We start from the raw sequence: 21,395 nt of genomic DNA on the forward strand, positions 1-21,395 counted from the left end.
ACCAACGAAAAAAGGGCCCAAAAGGGCCCAAATCCCATTGCCTTTCCACACAGGCGAGAGAAACGGAAGATGGGATAAATAAGCAGTGCACATGCCCTCCGGAATGGAATCTGGCCGCGGCGCCCGATGGCCCCCCCCCCCCCAGCATCTTCCCGGGCTGCCCCAAGGTTCCAGGCTCTGGCACTGCGCTTGAAAACTGCAAGGTGCACCCCGCTAAGGTCCAAAGCAAATGCAGAACAGCACTGCTGCATGTCGGGGGGGGCACCCCACGTGTTCACACACCCCAGGGGAGCCTGCTGGGAGGAGTGCGCCCGTGCAGCCGCGACGGGGTGCGCGTTCACGCCCGTGTCGCAGGGGCACGGCGTCCATGCACGCGAGGCGACCGTGTGCTGGGCTGCCCGGGTTTTGTAAGTGCATGTGTGTATACGGCATGTGGCGCAGGCCTGGCTCGTGCAGCTGGGAGCATATGCTGAGCCTCTTGGCAGGATGCAGCGTCCCTGGCAGCAGCCCAGGCCGAGGAGGTGGAAGCCGGAAGACCCGAGAGCAGCACTGCGTTTGCAGGGCAGGGGGATGTCCAGGAAAGCCTCCATGCCGGGGCGGAGGGGTGACCTCCCCCAGCCGTGTTCCCCACTTCCTACCCCTGTCTTGGGGCCTAGTGTGCAGGGCAGAAAGGGGCCACCGGGTCAGTGGCAAACCACAGAGGGCCTCTTGGCTGCACGGCGAGCCCACGCAGAGAGGCCTGAATCAAAGCCACCCTGCGCTGGCGTGGCCCGTCCCCTGTAGGCTTCAAGCTGCGCGGGGGGATTTGGACTTAACGTCGCCGCCGTCCGACGACCACAAGCACCCACGACAGGACGTCCACCGTCCTCGGGGCTCATTTCCCCTTGCAGGAGGGGTTCCAGCACGGCCTGCCCCGGAGGGAGGGAGGCACTGGGGAGAAGACCTCGGGGGACCTTTCAACTCTCCCCTCCCGAGTCTGGTCGTCTTTATGATGGGGGGCAAAATTCAGGTTATGTAAAATTAACTGGGTTTTTTTTTGTTTTTTGGGGGTTTTTTTAAAGATTTTATTTATTTATTTGACAGAGAGAGACACAGCGAGAGAGGGAACACAAGCAGGGGGAGTCGGAGAGGGAGAAGCAGGCTTCCCGCCGAGCAGGGAGCCCGATGCGGGGCTCCATCCCAGGACCCTGGGATCATGACCTGAGCCGAAGGCAGACGCTTAACGACTGAGCCACCCAGGCGCCCCTAAAATTAACTGTTTTAAAGAGGACGATCCCACGGCGTTTAGTACATTCACCATATCGTGCAACCGCCACCTCTGTCCTGGTCCAAAACATCTGTATTCCCGTTATGGACCCCCCCAAATTCATATCTGGAAGCCCTAAGCCCCGCACCCCAGTGTGGCCCCCCAAATTCATATGTTGAATCCCTAAGCCCCCACCCCAAATTCATATGATGTGTCCTTCCCAAATTCGCATGTGGAAGCCCTAAGCCTCCCACCCCAGTGTGGCTGTTATTTGGAGATGGGGCCTCTAAGGAAATAATTAAGGTCAAATGTGGTCAAACGGGGTGAGGCCCTGATCCAGTAGGATTCATGTCCTTATAAGAAGAGACTCCAGGGCGCCTGGGTGGCTCAGTCGTTAAGCATCTGCCTTCGGCTCAGGTCATGATCCCAGGGTCCTGGGATCAAGTCCCGCATCGGGCTCCCTGCTCTGCGGGGAGCCTGCTTCTCCCTCTGCCTCTCTCTCTCTCTCTGTCTCTCATGAATAAATAAATAAAATCTTTAAAAAATAAAAAAGAAGAGACTCCAGAGAGTCTGCTCTCTCTCCACACCGAGGGAAGACTGTAGGGAGAAGGCGGCCACCTACAAATCAAGAGGAGCGCTCTTGCCAGACCCCAACCCCGCCGGCACTGTGATCTTGGACCTCCCAGCCTCCAGAACCAGGATAAATTGTATTCGTGTTGTCGAAGCCACCTAGTCTATGGGATTCTGTTACAGCAGCCCAAGCAGATGAATACGCACCCCAAAAAGGAAACCCCAAACCCATGAGGCTGTTACCCTCCATTGCCCGCTCCCCTGGCCAACCGCCCACCTCATTCTGCCTCCGTGGGTTTGCCTATCTGCACATTTCATATAAATGGAATCCTATCAAGTGCAATCTTTTCATCCCACTTTTTTCACTTAGGATAGTATTTCTGAGGTTCATCCACATGGTAGCCCGGATCAGGACCGGATTCCTTCTTATGGCGAAATAATATTCCATCACATATCCATATATCCAGTGCAGATGGACACAATTTGTTCATCCATCCGTCCCTTGATGGACATTTGGGTTGTTTGCATGTTTTGGGTATCATGGATCGTGCTGTTATGAACATGTGGGCACATTTATTTGTCTGAGTATCTGTTTTCAATTCTTCTGGGTCTAAACCTACGAGCGGAATTGCTGGGTCGTTCGGTAATCCTGGTTGGCATTCCGAGGCACTGCCAAATTGTTTTCCATTTTACATTCCCACAGCCGGCTACAAGTCTTTGTCAAGAGATGAGCAGAGAAGCCTTATTAAGTCTTCCACCACTAGGGACCCCTCTGTGGTTGAGAGGGTGGTGCTGAGCCTCCCCCAGCCCAGGCTCGACCCAAGGCGGTCTGGGCCACTGCAGCTGGAGAGGGAGGGGAGCCTGGGCTTCGGGCCCATGGGAGAGGATTCTAAACAAGGGCCTGGGTCCAGAATCCTCTCCCACCCAGTGCCTCACCAGCCTGCTCCCAGAGAGAGGGGCACTGGGTGAGTGTCTGGGGGCCAGTGTCTAGCTACGGGCACAGGGCAGAGGGGGTGGTAGGCCCTTGGTCACTAGAGAGAAAATAATGTGGAACTGCCCACTTGGAGCCAGGCCTATGCAGAACTTCCCCATTTCAGTGGACCATGGCAGCGATCAGGGATCGGTGAGGAGGAACCCCCCCCTTTCCCGTCTGTGGTTTCTCCCCATTTCCGTCACCATCCTCCACACTCACCCTTCCTCCTGAGCAGCCAAGGAGTTCTGAGAGAGCTTAGCTAGATTTTTCGCGTATTCCTCTTCGATCTTTATCCTGCAAAGGGAGAAAACCCCACACGTCAGCTCTCCAGCACCAGGCCGTGGGTCTAACCTGCAGTCCTAGCGCTTACTGACCGCGGAAAAGGAACCCACTAGACCACACGCTCTGAGAGGTCAAGGCTCTTGCCTATACACCCAACACACAGCAGGTGCTTAAAAAACCTTCGTTGGCTGGACGGACTTACGTGAATCTCTCTGTCTGTTCACCTGTAAAGGGGTATTTCCACCTGTCTCCAGGGCCGGGAAGAAGTACTCTCATTCACATGGCTCCTAGCCCAGGGCTGGACACACGGGAGGCCTTTAGATCAAGACGTAACTCATGATGGACCACCGGGACACCCGGGGCTGCCTCCCTTCTGGCCCCAGCACTCGGGGCCTAGACCCTCCGACGTGGTGACAGCCCTTGGGAAGCAGGAAAAACACCCCCCCCCCCCCGCGGGCTCCCAGCCTCCCTCCCCCCTCCCCATGCCTCCAACTGTCAAGCCAGCAGGGACAAGTATTTCCATGGAAACCAGGCAGTGCCCAGAGCTGGGGCTGATTCCATTTCCCTAGAGAGGGAAGTGGCCTTGGATTTGGCTTCCAGCAGGCGGGCCCTTGACACACTTTCCAGGCAACCCTCTGGAGGAGTGTTCTGTATTATCTGGCACATCTTGTTCCAGTGTTGTCAAAGGCAATGCTCACCGCCTGACTGGTCCTCTGGGGCGTGCTGGGACACCCAGGGCCACCACTTCGAAGCCCCGAGCCCATCACTCGGCAAACGGGAAGGCCCCCGAGGCCACTCGGGGACCTGCAGCATCTGTTCCCGGCCGCTGGGAAGCTGATGGCCCACACGTGCAGTGATATGGAATGGGGGGGGGGGGGGCCCCGACGGAGCCCCCTGGCATCAGTCTGAGTAAGATTTATCTTCTGCTTTGCCCTGAGAGACCCACGGCCACGTTCCCTCTCACGGGTCTGCCCTCACCGCCACCTCTGGCCGGGTCCCTCCGTCACCCCCTTGCCATCGCTCTGCCCTCCCCAGGGTGACGTGGGCGGCCGGTGTGCAGCCCCCAGCCCGCGGCCAACACGTCTCTCTCGAAAGCAGGTCCAAGCGCTCCTAGCTTCACACCTCCAAAGCTCCTCGATGCACACGCCAGGCACACGGCCGGCCTGTCTCTGGAGAGAGCACCGGCATCCCCTCCGAGCCCTGCCCTACACGGGGGCCCCGGGGAACACCCCGGCCCCAGCATGCTCCACCTCCGCTCTCACCTCTCCCGGCTCGGAAAGATCTGCCGAGAAAAGTCTGCATTGCCCACGGAAGGCCAGTGTGTTCTCAGGTGGCAGATCCCGTTTATCTGCTAACACGACATTTTTACGAAGGGACAACACCGTACGTGTGTTCAAACTCTGACTCTATGGCCATTTTTCCCATCCACCTGCTTTATACGTCTATTAGTGCACACCTGAGCTACGCATCCTCTCCATTCCCTACCAGCGTAACGGCTCGTAAGATAGAGATCTGATTATACAAATAGAAAACAGGCCTCCGAAGGAAAAGAGGAGGTGCTTTAAAATGCCAAAGAAGGGCGCCTGGGTGGCTCAGTCGGTTAGGCGACTACCTTCGGCTCAGGTCATGATCCTGGAGTCCTGGGATCGAGTCCCGCAACAGGCTCCCTGCTCAGCGGGGAGCCTGCTTCTCCCTCTGACCCTCCTCCCTCTCATGCTCTCTCTCATTCTCTCTCTCTCAAATAAATAAATAAAATTTAAAAAATAAAATAAAATAAAATGCCAAAGAATTATTACTACATTATGGTTATCCTTAAAAAAATTTTTTTAAATATGTTGGCATTTACTGTAAATATTTCCAGCGTGCCCTGGAAACTCCAGGTGGGAGTTGTGTGTATGTGTGTGCAGGTAGGTGTGTGCTTTAGAGGGTCTCAGAACTTGGAGGGACTGACAGGCAGGAAGGTAGAGAAGGAACTTCTCCTTCTACTTTTTCCTGTTCCCATTAGGCTGAATGTACGGTTTCCTCGTTTTCGTTCAGACAAACCATCCCTCAGAAAAACCACCATCATAACCCCTGCACCTGTCACAGTGACCTCACCTGACTCTCCCATCTCATCGAGCTCCCTGAACACAGGGATGGGGGGACCAGGTCCGGGACACGGTTTGGGTTCAAAGATGAATTACAAGGCGACATTGTCCTCTTTTGTTATGACGGGGACAGGGCTTCCAATGAGGGCCACGCAGGTAAGTCAAGGAGCTAAGCAGTCTATGTAGGGAGACAGCAGGGAGTGGTGGAGACTGTGGCAAACCAGACCTCATGCTACCTCTAAAGGGTGGCTGCCACTTGGCTCCGGTCCATTGTTCTGTGAGCCTTTCTTGCCAGACTTTCGGCCTTCTCAAGACAAGCCAGAGCCCCCCAGCCTCACATTCCCCGTGGTGCTAACCAGGCCCAGTGCTCATTCCGGCCGCTCCCCGACCTCAGGCTCAGGGGCCAAGGGGGGGTTGTCCGCAGCCGCAGGAGCTGGGAGGGGCCCGGGCCTCACCTCTCCCGGATGAATTCTGACATCTCCTTCTGCATCTGCTTGCCCTTCAGTTGCTTCTGAAGCAGGAGCTCAAACCCAGCCACCGTGCCATTGCCTTGGGGGTCCTTCTTATCAGCCTAGAAGGGACACAGAAGCACGAGAGATTAGGAGACCGGGGTGCCCAGAGCCGCAGGGAATGGAGCGTGGGGAAGGCGGTCCCCGAAGGGATCCGGGTGCCCCTGGTGAGCGGACCTCAGCCCAAGGGCAAGGCTGTGGCCACTGTCCCACCTCATGTCTCTCCGGCTGCCCCCCACCTTCACATGTGCGCTGATGCTTGAGCCCTGCAGCCGCTGACGCCCCCTCCCCCCACCCGCCGCCCGCCAACGTCCATGGCCCTCAATTCTCCCAATCTGGGAAAGAAAAGGAAAAAGGGCAAGTGGCCAGGAGCACAGGCTGCCGATGCCCAACACCTCCTACTTCCAACCAGGTAGCTGCTGAGGCTGGTTGGAAGCTCCGGGGAGAGTCCTGGTGGCCTGACATAGTCTGTGGCCTTGGGGGCAGGTGACCCTAGCCGTAAGCCCTCCTGTCTCCTGTCAGCCCCCTGCACCAGCCAGGCCATGGTATCCTCTCACACACACTCACACAAGATCACGGGGGCTTCTGGGAGAGACCGGACTGAAGGGAGGCCAGAGTTCTGGAAAAGGGCAAGGTGCCAGGGTTGACATCCCAGCTGGGAAGTCTCGGGCAAGCTCTCCACTTGGTCCAAGCCTGAGCTGCTTCATCTGTGAAGCTGGGGAATACTGGCATCCACTTCCTGTGGTCATTTCAGCATAAGCGGCCTCTGGAAACGGCTTAGCACAGTGCTGGCCAGACCCTGAATGCTCAGTAAGCGGTATCTACTACTAGTCAACTTTTAACTAAATCAGGACTTGGGGAAGATGACCAAGTCAATGAAACGGGAGCTCAGTACCGGATCCATTTGCAAGCAAATACTCTCAAAATTTCAAAGTTAAATGTTCTCTTTTGTTTTGCCTGCATTTCCTCAAGGACACCTGAATACCTCTTTCCTGCCTGGCAGCCCCTAGGCTCAGCCTTCCCTGCAGGACATTCCTCCCGGCATCTGCCCATAGGGCTCTCAGAGACTTCTCAGCCCCAGGCTGGTACCCCACCTAAAGCCATGTTCTCCCCCATTACAGCCCTTCCCCACCAAGAATCCAGAGTAAGATGCTTTGGTACTTAATGGAAGGGGTTAAAAATGCATCTTTTGATTTCAGACAGGTGCGTCGGTGAGGACCCTGTCCCAGGGTCCAGCCCCAGGTGACACAGTCAGGCCTTTCCAATCCTAGGCTGTGTCCCCCCAGCTCCCCCCTTTGCAATAGGACTGAGTTGCATCTCTAAGAACCCTTCCAGAGCAGATGTTTAGGAAAAGGGAATTTTGGAAATTTCAGAAAGGGGCGGGTGATGTCTAGAAAGAACCCCACTTCCTATCATCAAGCATTTGAAAAGTTTATGGACATCCCCCGCCAACTCCCCGACCCCAACATGGGATCCCCTTTCCTCGGCTGTCCTGACAAAAAGCCCACTGGGCCACACTGCTAATACCTCTTGTGACAGGGAGATCACTACCCCCACGGGACGCACCGAGTCATGGCACGGCTGCTCTGGCCAATTAAAAGTTTCTCCAAGTATTTTTAAGATCTGTGCACCTCATCATGTAAATGCTACACCGTGGTTAAAGCAAAAGAAAAATCCCCCAAAATACAGAGCCCCAATCTGCCTCCCACAATGGATGGGCGTGCCGAGTGATGTGTCCACATTCGGGAAAACCAGCCAGAAACGGTGGGCTTGAATGACTGTGTCAGCAGGGAGATTTCTGTTAGAGGAAAAAGTGGTAGTCGGGAAAATAAAACCCAAAGTAGCAGATCCCGGCAGAGCCTGAATGAGGACAAGGGCGCACAAACATCGCTCTCTTGGATGCCAACCAGTGGCGGGGCCCCAAGGCTCCCCAATGCCCCCTCGTGAAACCCCATGTACCCTGACCTCCAGCTCCTGGGGTGTGCATTCCCAGGGCGCCAGCAAGTCTCCCCTGAATGCTCTGCTTCCTGCACCCCTCTTTAGGAATGACGTCTGTAATCTCAGCCACTTCTCCTCATCTCTGTGGCTGCCACCATCCTTCTTTAACTCCTGCACCTGCTGCTGATGTCCACCCCCGCCCACTCACAGCCCTCCCCGCACGATGCTTCTGAACCACATCACATCCTATTCCAACAGCTTCCTACTGCAAACAGAGGGAACCCCAGCGTGCTCACAGGGCCTACAGGGTCTCGTAAACTCTGACCCCTGCCGCCCGAGAGAACCTTCCTCACGATGTTTGCTCCCTGCACAGATCCCCCCGAGACCAGGAAGAAACACCAGCAGGGCCAACAGGAATCGCCGGGTATCTTCGAGAACGCAAGTGACTTGTCAACAGAACACAGCACTTATGTCTGATGCTTGGCTAGCAAATCTAAAAACGGGTAGCAATCCATTCTGCATGGTGGGGAAACAAACAGCTCTTATTCTGTTTATTTATTGTTCCTCGGGGTCCCTGCAAAAGTTGTTGTTGTTTTTCTCCTAAAGTGTACAAGTCAGTGGTTTTTTAATATGTTCACAAGGTTGAGCAACCATCAGCACTATGTGAATCCAGAATGAGGTGATCTCACTTTGAAAGTCATTGCTGACTTTAAATGCCCACGCCAAGGGCTATTCCTAGAGTGAGCAGGTGGGCTGTGCATTTGTCAAAAGATACTTATTTAATTGTGGGAAAATACACATAAGATAAAATGTACCATCTTATCCGTTTTTGTTTTTTTTTAAGTAGGCTCCACCCCCAGCCTGGAATCCAATGCGAGGCTTGAACTCACCAGCCTGAGATCGAGACCTGAGTGGAGATCAGAGTTGGACGCTTAACCGACTGAGCCTGCCCAGGCACCTCCACTGAAGTTGGCTTTAGGCTCTTGCCCTTACCGAGCAGCCAAGAAGTGACCCTTGTGCTTATCTGCATCCTGTCCGGGGTTTCCGTGTTGCCCTGAATGAAAATCGTGTTGATTCTCTGAGATTTAGGGAATGATCTGGATTCCAAAGAGGGTCTTAAATTCCTGCCTTGGACCCTAAATCTACCACCAGGTATCAACTGGAGAGGACCCTCTTTTTTGAGCTCCAGCCCTTCATGCCCCTTCTGGGTGTCCACTCCTGATCCTCAGGGGGGAGGGCGTGGTGGGGGATGGTCACACGGTGGGGGAAACTGAGGCACACTTACCCAGAAATAGTCACAATAGCTCCACTCGGTCGGTTTCAATAGCTGCTGCTCTGGCATCGTGTCTGGGTGTGGGAACGTCACGCAGTTTATCTGCAGGGCACAGAACAAGAAAGGAAACACCTTGTCTGGGGGGTTGGGAGCAGCTGGGAGGGCTCTGCCCCTGGAACACAGCATCACCGAGGTCTCCCGTCAGCGCCAGCTTGACAGGATGCGCCCTGAAGTCCTGGGATGCTCCAGGGGCCCGCATTTCAAATGAGGGGCAACAGCACTCACGCCTACCCCCGAGGGGCTGGAACCGGTCCCAACGCTCTGAAGGGCAGTGTAACAGGATCCATCAACACCGCACATGACCTGAGCCCCCAAACCAGGGACTGCAATTCAAAAAGCACGCCCTACGGATGTATCTGCGTGTGCGTGCAATGATGCACGCACGGTCTTTCAGACCCATCTGTAGCAGCAAAAACACAACCCCACTGTCCATGAGCAGGGGAGTGGTCACACAGAGCACAGGCCGGGGGCGGGGGGCATGGGGGGCATCTCTGGCATTTGCATGGGCAGCAGAAGACACCGGGAGAAAGTTCTTATGTGTTAATTATTATTAATTATTAATTATTAATAATCCTATTATTAAGTGGGGAAGAAAAAAAACAACATGTAGAATGGTATTTATAGGATGCTTCCATTTGTGTAGAAAGAGAGGAAGAGAAGAGGAGAAAATATGTACACATTTGGTTATTTACCTATAGAATACTTCTGGAAGCTGATAACCTCACCTCCTTCCAGAGAGAGGAACTACTCGGCTGAGAGGTTACCGTGTGCGTTTTAATCACCGTACGTATTCTACAAAGAGAGTTGAAAGCGATCACGCAGGGTGTGTGCTTGGGGAGAGGGCAGTGCAGACATTCCTGGGGCCTGTCTCAGACTTTCCTGCCCAAGCATGTCCGCGGTGTCCCAGCTTTCCCCGCCAGGTGGAAATGGTTTTACCACTGCTCTTGCTGGTGTCGCCTCAAGCCCAGGATCCGCTCCTGGGGAGCCTGTTCATTGGAGTTCTTTGTAAGCCTCACCGTGGAGCCGCCTGATGTTCGAGGCAGGCACTGTGCAGAAAACCCTGGGGTTCTGGACAGAGGCCTCAAACTCTAATGTGAGGCAGCTGTGCAAACAGGTGAGATCCCGCCTGCACGGAAACTGCGGTTTGGGGTGGGGGCGACCGGCCTCCGCTTTGGCAAGGGGTGGGGTCTGCGGAGATCTGTGCAACGAGCAGATTCCTCTTGGCTCCTGCTAGCTGTTGGCAAGCCAGCAGGAGTCCAGTGGGTCGTCCATCAGGTGACACGACCCAAGAGAGGCTGAAAATCGGGATGAGTGTGTGAAGCGTCTCCATGTTTAAATGTTGGCACGTAATTCAAAGTTAATGGGAATAATAGTGAGGACAACGTCAATGACAGCACCGTGTAAGGCCAAGCTGAGTCAGGCCCAGGGGCCCGCAGCCTTGACCTCGGGGTCCAGGGGCTCACGGGCGGCTGAGTAGATGTAGCATCCCGCCCCGGCTGCCAGGGGCCTGGGTCTCGCTTGCAGTCCCGGAAGGACAGCATGGGAGAAGTCCCAGCCAAGGACAGGAGCCCCCTCCTCCGGGATACACACACCTGGTGGAAGGAAGGGCCGAGATGCCCACTCCAGAGGGAAGTAGGGAGGGGTAGGAAAGACCAGGGGGTAGAGGTGAGGGGGGTGGGGAGGATAAGGACTCATCCCTGTCATTGCATCTACCACTTTGTAGGGGACACGGGTCCTTGGATGGACTGGCCAGGGGCGCCCTCTGCCTCTACCAACTCTGGTTTGGGGATGTCTGCTCCCAGCGGGCCCACGGGGATTCCCCCAGGGCTCCTCCGAGCTCTGCACCCCCTGTGGGCAGCCCGAGAACTACACGCCCGCCAGCCCCCTGGTGGGGAGGCAGTTGTAACCACTGGGAATCCCTGAGGAGCCCTTCCCTCGGGCTCCCCACCAGGAGCCTTGCACACATTCCCACGTCATCATCCCAGCAGCCCCACGAGCTGGGTACCATGGGCCTCATTTTACAGGAGGAAACGAAAGATCACAGAAGCTTAGACTCTGAATCCGGGCTGGGCTGACAGCAGAGCTCACACCTCAACCGCACTGCTATTCAGAGGAACGCTTGCTCGTCCACCGAACGCATGCAAACATTTCTCGCATGCCCCTCACAATGCTAGATCTTTCCAGCACTTTGCACACATGCATTTGTAATTACACTTCTCATGACCATTTAATTGGCCAGACCGTCTGCTCCAGGAGGGGAAGGAGACCCTTTCCCTGCTGTTTCCCTATTCCCTGGCAAGCACAGGCCCCCGAGGAATGCTCCGAAAGAGTTTCTTGGTGCAATGACCAAAGGCCAGAGGCGGACGGAATGGTCTCTGTCCTCGACAGTTTTGTAGCCCCTCGAGGAAGGCAAACAAGTACAGAAGTGATTGCACGACTTTGGGATAAATATACCACTGGGGTAAGCGTGGGCGCTGGGACTGCTGGAAGGCCTGGGGCTTGGGGAAAGGAACCTGAGCGAGTTTTAGGGTAATAAGAGAGTGAGGGTTAGGCAGACGGTGGGTGGGAGGTACAGAGGGCTGCAGGGAGGAAAAGGGCCCGGGGTCTGAGGATGCACCCACAGCAGGGGAACGCAGTTAAACTGAGGCCAGAGGGGGGCCTTGCAGGCGTGGGAGGCCCAGAAATGTCTAGCAGGACAGTGACCTGACTGGGCTGCTGGTGGGGTGAGCTCTGTGGAGGAAAAACACGGACCTCGGCCACCAGGGAGGCTCCCCCGGGACTGGGAGTCGTGATGGGGGCTCCGAGCCACGCAGCAGAGAGGATAAGCAGAGAACATGAGAGATTGTGCAGGGAGACCTCCCAGCACCAAGAAGCGAACTCAGTGACTGTCGACCTGGGGGCGAGTTTGCTCTCTTACCACCCCACCCCCACCCGGGGGCATTTGGCAAGGCCAATGGAGACATTTGTGGTTGTTACAAAATGTGGAAACGTGTGGTTGTTACAAAATGGGGGAGGCACTGCTAATAGTCCCTGGCGGGTAGAGGTAAGCATCCCACCATGTGCAGGACTGCCCCCCACCATGAAGAGTAGCCAACCGAAAAGATGAGCAAATGGAAACCTCCAGGTGTGGATTCCCGTGCCCCCCGGGGGGACATTTTCCAGGTTAACACCATCTCCAGGACAAAGCCTGCCCTCCTCCCAAAGCCTCCTGGGCAAAGCACGAGCCTTGAAGGCATCCTCCTCCCCGAAAACACAGGGGACATGCTAAGGAACCGCCTTCTGCTCCGAGAAGAGCTAATAACATACCAGCCATTGCCCCAGGTGCTTTACCCACCAGGTGGCTGCCATTATCATCCCCGTTCTACAGAGGAGCAAAGTAAGGCACAGAGAGGTTAAGCAAGTTCTGCAAGATCACACAGCTTGCGTCATGGGAGAGTCCGTGTCTGAAGTCAGGCAATCCGGCTGTTGTTAACTCTCGTCACGCTACCTTCCACACCCCACCCAAGGCAGGGGCTCGGGTAGGAAGGGGTGCTCAACAGGGAGCAGGAGAGGGGGTATGCCTCTCAGTGACTGTTTGGGAGAAGTTCCGGGAGCCGCCCCCACCCTCGCTCCTCCTGAGATCACCGTCCGCGACCAGTAACATCTTCACGCTGACACCAACTGTTTTCTCCAACCCTCAGATACACAGAGTAAGCCCCTCTCTTCCCTGAGGCTCTGCCAGGGCAGCCCCCCACCAAAACTCTCTGGGGCGTTCTAAGGGGGCTGTGACCACCACTTAAGGCCCTGGCCATAATATCACAGCTGCTGAACACACCTGCGACCCACCCAAGGGGCCTGACGTGGGGAGTCCTGAGCGCATCCCCCGTGGCCCCCAGTCCTGGCCCAGCGCCGAGCTGGGTCCTTCACCCACCTATCTGGCAGCTGGCTCTGAATTTGCTGATGTGGGAGGCTGTGGAGGAGGAGAAGTCAGAGCAACAGGGTCTGTGGAAGCAGAAAAGACCCCAAGGGCTCACCTCCAGCCCACCAGCTCCCCCCCCCCCAGGGATCCAGGGCATCCGATGCGCCACATCGGGAAGCGGAGGCTAGAGTCCCCCAGATTCCTCTTTCCAGGAGAGGAGTGTGGCTTTGTCATCATCTCCTCTGGAATCCTCTAGATTTCAACCCACCCCACGGCTGGCCCTGCCCGAAGCTTGCTCCAGGCCAGCGCAGGGAGGGAAAGCTGGAATGTCAGAATCAAGTTCAATCCTGGCTCCTCAGCCCCACCTGGATGCCACCGCCCTTTGTTGCCCAGCAAGCATCTGAGCGAATGCCTGCAAATGTCAGCTCGGTGGGATCCGACAACATGGGAGATTGCTCACCCTGTCCCCACTAGCCTGTGCCCCGGGAGCTGGGCACCCCTCAACCCCCCCAACCCCATCCAGTGGCCCGGCGGGGTCTCCTCCCTGGGAAACTATGAGCTCTGGAGGATCAGAGCCCAGAGGGAGGGCTGGGAACAGGGCTGGGGGGTGGGGATCGAGTGCTCCGTGGACAGGAAAGAACAGCAGCTTGCATGCAGGCCTGCACCCATCTCGGCCCGGACACGTGCGGGGTGTCCGGGGCCCTCTGGGCGGGCAGCCGGCAGACCCAGCCCAAGGCCGGGGCTCTGCTCCTTGCCTGCTCCGTGCCCTCTGGCCAGTCCCTCCTGTCCTCGGTTTCTCCAGCAAAAATTCCCGGAGGCTTAAGTGTTTATTTAAAACCCCCGGGGGTGTTGGTGACAATGCAAATGTCCCAGTGGGCCCCAGATCAACTAAGTGTCGGTCTAGGAAGGAACCCATCGAGGAACTTGCATTTTAAACACGTGTCCCAGAGGCTAAGGCTGCCGACTCCACTTTGCAGGCTCGCTCTGAGAAGCTCTGATTTAGGTCAGTGGGAAGGCAGAGGGAAGACGAGAGGCAGGGACAGACAATGAACCGGAGAGGAGACTCTGACCAAGTGCCAAGCTCTGGCCCAAAGCCAGGGCACAGCAGGTGACTCGGGCCCCACCCTGGAGTCCCCAGGACCATCCCCATCAGCCAAGTGCTTTCCACTTTGCATTTGTCCTTTTCACTTTTCCTCTACAATTCTAATATACCGCCCTCCCCTTCTTCTCCCTCTTTCTCCCCCGTTTCTGGGAACTTTAGGGGGCTTCCGCTTCGCCTCTGGGGCATTTGCGGCACTTTGGAGATGAGGATGATGCCCCCAGGAGGTCTGCCCCTGGGGCCGGCTCACGCCCTGCCCCAGGCCCCACGCTCCTCCACAGGCAACCTCCACAGGCGGGGAGAGCACAGGTCTTGAATCCTGATGCACCCCAGCCAGGCGAGGCATGGCCGCCTGCCTCAGTTTTGCCATCTGTAAACAGGGTCGAGAAGATGAGTGCGCACTGAGCACAGTAACTACGCACCAGGCTCTGTTCTAAGTGCTTTCTGCATACAGACTCATTTAGTCCTCACCCCACCCCCAGGGCACAGACACCCACCATCTCCCCATTGTACAGATGTGGACACTGAGGCACAACGGGGCAGAGAAACTCGCCCCAGGCTTCTGTGCAGCTAGTAGGTGCTTTAACAGTCCCTCTGGCTCCAGAGCCATTGTTCACAGCCACCACGTGAAGCTGGTCCTGTCACCTTCACCTCACACAGCGAGTGGAGAGCTCAACGAGCCACTAGGAACACTCAGTGCACGCACACCAAAGGGGAAACAATTATTGTTGCTGATGTCACCGCATACCCAACCGTCTCTCTTCTTCCAGAGCAGGATCTTCAGCGTGCACAAGCCAGGGAAGCATACCCACTCTCGGTCTCATGTCCGTGGGGGTGGTCAGAATGGCTCAGAACTGCCCCTACTGGAGCCTGGGGGAGCAGGTCCCCCATTCCCAGCTCCCCTGCACTCACAACCAAGCAGCACATCCAGGACCACACTTCTCACATCTCTAGTTCTTGCAGTCGGAGCAAGGCATTTGCCCCCTTTCCCCAACACGGGGCTGGGGTGTGTGTGTGTGTGTGTGTGTTGGGGGGGACCCTCCTCAGCTTGCCCATGGGGGCTTGGTGGGCTTCTGGAAGAGCCCAGGAGGCGGGCTGGCAAGAGCTGCCTGCTCCCGTCCGGAACTCTATTCTTAGGGTGCTTTCTCTTGTTTTTAACTTTGACACCTTCCACAAGTCACCCCGCATGAAAGCAACCCGCTGTGGCTGTAATTTACATGTCACATTGCTGGTGCCGAGCACAGTCCACCCCCTCCAGCCCGCCTGGGCATGTGTACCCCCCACCCCCACCGCCCGCCCTGTGACGATGGCTTCTGCATCATTCCCACCCCGCCTGCACTCGGTCACCCGGAGGGAAAAAAGTGAAAGGTGAAATTAACAGAAGGCACGGGGAGCGGGTGCGGGTAGGAGCAGGGGTGGGGGTGAATTTCCACCACATCCAAGCTTTGGAACTTCCCAGATGCCAGGCTGGGCTTGCACTCGGCGGTCCACATTGCCATGGCAACCGCCCAGCATGGCAGAAGAGCCCCAGCTCGCCCCAACCTGTGGGCACCCAGCGTAAGTCGCTTACCGTGATGGTGTTTTCCTTGCTGTGCTTTTTGCTTGGTGATGAGGATCCCAGGTTCTGGGGAGAGAGGCAAGAGACATCATCGAAGCTGTTCTCCATACTGGACATCTCGGTGTTCTATTCGGGCTCCCCGAAAGCCCCCGTGCTGGGGTAGTTCGGGGACGCGAGCGCGTGCTCCCATTAACCCTCACGTCACCATATTCTGGGAGAGGGCAGGCGGGAGTGCCCCTGACCCCACGCCGCTCCTAGGGTGGTGGCCGGGCTTGCAGGCGAATGGGAGGAAGGCTCCAGCACACGCTCTGAGGGAACTACTCCAAACCAGGTCTCCCTCCTCTTCTCCCAGTCCTTGATTTGGGGAGTTAACCCCTCAGCTGCCCTCTGCTGGTAAACCGTTCTGCGTGCCGCCTGCATCCTCAACCTACAGAAGCTGCCCGGGGGAGCGGAGAGTTAAAGCAGGCCACCACCTCCTGGCACCGAGGACTCAGAACAGGACTTCTGATCTGAATCCCCTGGGGTCCGGCGTATCCAACCTTCAATCCATGCACCGTGCACGGGGGCGCCTGGCCACCTCCGAGACGCGCTGCTCTCGAACCCCGAGAGGCAGGAGGGATTTCTCAGCACAGCTGCCTCTCCGCTTTCATTCATTCAGCCTTTGGATTGCCTTTTTAGGTCTTCCCGCTGCCAGCAAATAAACCACTGTCCCAAATACCTCCAAACCCATGGGTCCTAAGCGGCTTGCCCCAGGCCCAGGATGGTTCTGGTACAGAATGTTAAGGCTTACCAGCTAGAAACACCACATTGGTCACAGGAGCCTGTGACCCTAAAGGGGAGGAGGGTCAATTCTGGGTCTTTGTTGCCCCGTTATTAGCAGTTACATTAGTGATTCAAGAGGGTCTCTGAGCAGGGCATGTGATGGCCACTCCCATCCTGAGCCACTCAATGAGCGGGGAAGCAGGCTCACCCCAAGGCACGGTTGGGGGCCATTATAGGCCTGTCCTGGGACCCACAGCCTTCTTTCTCTGGTGGAACCTCAGGACGTGGCTGTCAGAGAGGCCTCTCCAGCCAGCCTCAGGGAACCAGATTGGGGGTTGGCACAGCCCCGGACCACCGGCAGGATGAGCATCTGGGCGTGGGGGGCAGCCCTGCCTCAGGAGCCCCTCTGCTCATCACACAAAACAGGACCCCAAATCGGGTCCCAGCTGCACCTCCCAGAGCTGACCCAGCAGCTCTCTGGGGGGGGCAGGGAGGGGGCAGCGCCTCTGAAGCAGAGTCTGGGGGCCTCCCTTGGGGACACACTGATCTACGCTGTGTCATTCATCAAGACTCCCCTACTTCTGGTAGCTGGTATAGCAACCCCAGCAGGCTCTGGGGCGACTTCAAGCTTGTGACCAACCACAGCTTTGACAGACGCTTCCAAAGCATCAACGCATCCAGCTCGCCTACCCTGGACCCTCCCAAGCTATCAGTGGTACCCCAGGGCATTTGCCCAAACTGGGCCACCTGGGAGGATGACGGAGTCCGCGTGGTAGGGGCTCAAGTGCCACTATCCTGTGACAGGTGCAGGGCTCTCTTGCAGGCTCATCCATGCCAGGGAGGGAGACGTGGGAGGAGAGCCTCTGGTGTGGTCAGTGGAGGAAATTAGAGCCCCGGGCTGAATATCTCTTTTCTCTATATTCTTCCAGCTCCCCACTTTGAGGCTGGCTGTTTTCCAAGTGTCTCTGCAGGGGTGGAGAAAGATCTCCATCATCCACAAACCTGGATTTGGGGACCACTGTGTCCGAGGCTCTACAGAATGAAGCCGGACGCAGAGGTTGTCGTCCTCCCCATAACTCGGGCCAGGAGGGGAGGGTGAGTAATGGCACTGTAAGGGGATGTTCAACATGTGGGTGTTGGCGCCTTCCCACTCTCTGCCCTCCTGGTGATGCAGTCTCAGCCAGGGCTGGGCAGGGGGTGACCCCAGGCTCCTCCAGGCACCTTGGGCTCTGTGCTTGCTGCCAATGGCCCGTGGCTATTGTTCTAACATCATCCACATAAATATATGTCATATATATGTACTGTATATACATACGTGTATATGTCCATACATCACACACACACATCCCAGTAGCACTTCATGAAAGGGCCCCAAAGGAATGACTCCTCCATCACAGGGAGACTACCTACTAGCTAGAAGTTGGTTTCTAAATATTATTCCGTACTAAGAGGAACCGGGCTCCTTGGAGAAATAGCTCATTTCAGATGCCGGGTCGATCTGGAACATCTTATTATTCTGGGAGGTTAGAGACCGTGCAAAGAACGATGTGATCTCGCAAAAGGACCCAGGCGCCTGCAGAAAGAAGTTCCAACAAGCCAAATTTGGGACAATTTGAGCATGATTATGAATAATGACTACAAATGAGTAACTTCAAAAGGCAGTGAGAGAGAGAGGGGAAGCATTTCTTTATGGAAGGATGCCCATTAAAAATGGATAAAGCATCACAAAATCACCATTTGCAAACCCTAACATCAAAATGGATTCAGGCCACGGTCACCAAGGATGCTCAAAGCATTGAGCGACAAGCCTGTGAAGGAACAGGAGATGCCCATGGTCTCACACTATCATCCCCCCAATTACTGGCTTACTAAAAAGGGAAAACGTACCCTTGCAAAGGGATCATCACATTAACCAGGAGCTCAAACTCCCAGTTAGCATCACTGGTAGGGTGCTAACCTGGGAGGCCCCAGGTGGTAGATATTCTTGCCAGAGATGTTAGCCCCGAGTCTAAGCATAAGAAAACAATTAGACTAAGCACGTGGGTCATTCTAAACCGAGCTGGTCTCTTCCCAAATAGAGTCACCATGGGTTAAGACAAAAGACCAAATGTGTGGCGAACACAGTCTAGATTAAAAGAAGCTAAAAGCCAGAAATGAGATGAAATCGTAAATCCCCACGATGGAATACTATTTGGCCAAAAAAAAGGAACATGGTGCTAATACACCTGCAACATTCACGGACCCTGAAACATTGTTCCAAGTGCAAGAAGCCAGACCCAAAAGACCACATGGGGTGCGATTCCGCGTATATGAACTGTCCAGAAGAGGCAAATCCACGGAGACAGAAAGTAGATTAGTGGGTGCCAAAGGCTTTTGGGGATTCTTTCTGGGGTGATGAAAACGCTCTAACACTGATTATGATGATGATTGTGTAGTTCTGTGACCACCACACTGTGCATTTTAAATGGCGGAATTGTAGGCTGTGTGAATTACATCTCAATAAAGCCCCCAAAATGGAAACTAAAGAGATCCAGCCAACAATGTATCCACGTGCGAAACTGGAACGGACCCTGGACTGGAGAGAAAAGCAGCTATAAAAGACATGTTGAGGACAAATGGGGAGTCTGAATATGAATTATAGATACTAGATGAAAATACCCAATTAATGTTTTCTTATGTGGGCTAACGATATCCCATTCATGTCTTCCCCTAGAGAGGTATGCTCTGAAATGTTCCCAGTTAAAACAAATGTCAGGGGTTCCTGGGTGACTCAGTTGGTTAAGTGTCTGCCTTTGGCTCAGGTCCTGATCTCAGGTCCTGGGATGGAGTCCTATGTTGAGCTCTCTGCTCAGCAGGGAGCATGCTTCTCTCTCTCCCTCTGCTACTCCCCCTGCTTGTGCTCTCTCGCTCTCTCCATCAAACAAATAAAATCTTTTAAAAAATAAAATAAAACAATATAGTAGACTTTGCTTTAAAATAATCCCAGGGGAGGGAAGGAATGGGTATATAAATGAAACAAGATTGGCCGAATAATCGTTGCAGTTAAATGATTAGTCCCTAGGACTTTATTATAACATGCCTTCTACTTCTCTAAATGTTTGCCGATGTGCATAATAAAAGGTTTTTTGGTTTTTTTTTTTTTAATGTCTTTTGCCTATGATTCTAGAAAGTTTTTCTCCTTCCCTTTTAAAAAGTCCCTCCCCAGCCTGGTCTCCTCCTCTCGCCTGGGTCACTCTGCCATTACTGTGAGGTGAGAGCCCCGGGGGGTGGTGAGCTACAAAGCAGTGCTGGGTAGACCCACGAGCCCGGGCTGGGCAGGTCTTCTGACCGTCTCCCGGCCCCGTGAATAGCCTGGGTCCCACCTCCTCGGCAGACAGGATCCAGAATGAAACCTCTCAGTGACTTCCCGGTACCGCTGGAATAAACCCAAGCTCCTCACACTAGGCCGGTGCAGACTCCTCCAGCCCCCGCTCCCCTTCCGCCCTCCCTGCACCTGCTGATTCAGGAAATCACAGCCCCACTCGGCCTCTGCGGGTTCACTGAAACCACCGCTTTCCTTCACCTCCTCTAGGCATCCACATGTGCTGTTCCCTCCACCTGGAAGGAAGGCTATTCCCCACCACCACCCTGGGCCCAGCTAACCCCTTGCTCATCTGTCCAGTCTTAGCTTACTTTTGCTTCTTCTGGAGCCCGTCACTGACATTTCCAGCACCCCCTGCGGCCACCCGAGCAGGTGCCCAGGGCACAGACTTCCTCCAGCACTTACCACGGCCGACACGAAATGATCATTTATCTCCTGTCTCCTCTGGCACCAGTTACAAGCCTCTGCCCAGGCAGGGGCTCTGTTTGCCTGTGACTCAGAGCCTGGCCACGAAGGAGACGCTCAAAGGAACACGTGTAGCTGGACTGAGGAGGGTCCCCGTTAGGTGGGTGAATCTCAGCATCTTACCGCCACCTCAAGCTCCCTTCTCCAATGGGACCCTGAACTTTCCAAGCCCTCGGTCCCACCCCCTTTCTCCTCTCGCACGTAGGGTAGGAAGCCAGAACAACGGAAAGGTTGGTCACAAAAGGGCCCAGGCTCTGGTGGGCAGGTCTCTTACCCGCCTCCATACCCACTCCACCTGCACAGGGATCAGAGGGGTCCCTCCACCGGCAGGCAGGCAGGGGACAGGCCAGGACGTGCTTCTGCAAAGGAAGCCAGCAAAACTCAGTCTCTGATGCCCCAGCCTCCCAGGCCGGTGGGCCCCATTTATATGGTATCCGGTGGGCCCCATTTATACGGCATCCGGGCAGCCCGCCCCAGGGTTGCCGGCCAGAAACCTCCACTGGGTGGCACCAGATCAACACCACCTGTGCCCAGCCATCTGGTCTCCCAGGACTAGGGAAGGAGCAGGTAGGCACCCCCCCGGGTCTGCAGGGCACCCAGCCAGCAGTCCTGCCCATGACAGGGCGCAGTAGGGACACGTTCCCCCACCCCAACATTCTAATCTCCCTGATGAGTTTGCTTAAGGAGGAACAGCTCACAGAAAAAAGAACACACAGGGCTTTGAGCAAACCCTGTGCAAGCCGCTTAACCCACCCCCAACCCTGTATCTCAAATGGCCCTGTGTTCGTTTGCCCATTCATTCATTCTTCAGGTATTACTACGCCATAATTGTTATCCATTCTAACTGGCAGCCTGGGACCGTGTGAGTAAACACTACACTCGCCAAAGAGCACTGTATATACTTTTGGGGATCATTTGTTGGCGGCACTCTCCGTAAACACTAAAACTTCTCATCCTAGGGGTGCCTGGGTGCCTCAGTCAGTGAAGCATCTGCCTTCGGCTCAGGTCATGATCTCAGGGTTCTGGGATCAAGCCCCACATCGGGCTCCCTGCTCGACAGAGAGCCTGCTTCTCCCTCTCCCTCTGCTCCCCCTGCTTGTGCTCGCTCTCCCTCTCTCTGTCAAATGAATAAATAAAATCTTCCTAAAAAAATTAAAAAACAAAAAAAACCAAAAAAACCCTTCTCATCCTATTTCTGCAATTGGCCCCAAGCACCTTTGTGGAGAGCCTTCCATTGCCTAAAAAAAATAATATGCTACTTTCCAGTTCTGGGAACTGGTGAACAACCATATTTGTTCTCTCCGCACACTGCGT

The 21,395-nt window shown here is 55.3% G+C and overlaps 1 protein-coding gene across 5 annotated transcripts in view; it reads right to left on the minus strand.

The window, feature by feature from the left end:
* Positions 1–21,395, minus strand: part of GAS7 (growth arrest specific 7) — a 206,208-nt gene that overhangs the window by 22,193 nt on the left and 162,620 nt on the right. For all 5 annotated transcript variants that reach the window (XM_054511056.2, XM_045889855.3, XM_054511058.2 and 2 more), the window contains 4 exons: positions 15,506–15,559; positions 8,891–8,980; positions 5,614–5,729; positions 3,009–3,083 (listed from right to left, as the gene is read on the minus strand). In XM_054511056.2, the coding sequence (XP_054367031.1) occupies positions 3,009–3,083; positions 5,614–5,729; positions 8,891–8,980; positions 15,506–15,559 (335 nt within the window). The remainder of the gene's footprint in view (positions 1–3,008; positions 3,084–5,613; positions 5,730–8,890; positions 8,981–15,505; positions 15,560–21,395) is intronic.

This window comes from Mirounga angustirostris, unplaced genomic scaffold, assembly GCF_029215605.1.
Source record: "Mirounga angustirostris isolate CCGP_5_RB_7025 unplaced genomic scaffold, mMirAng1.0.hap1 SCAF_17, whole genome shotgun sequence".
NCBI classification, from domain to species: Eukaryota; Metazoa; Chordata; class Mammalia; order Carnivora; family Phocidae; genus Mirounga; species Mirounga angustirostris.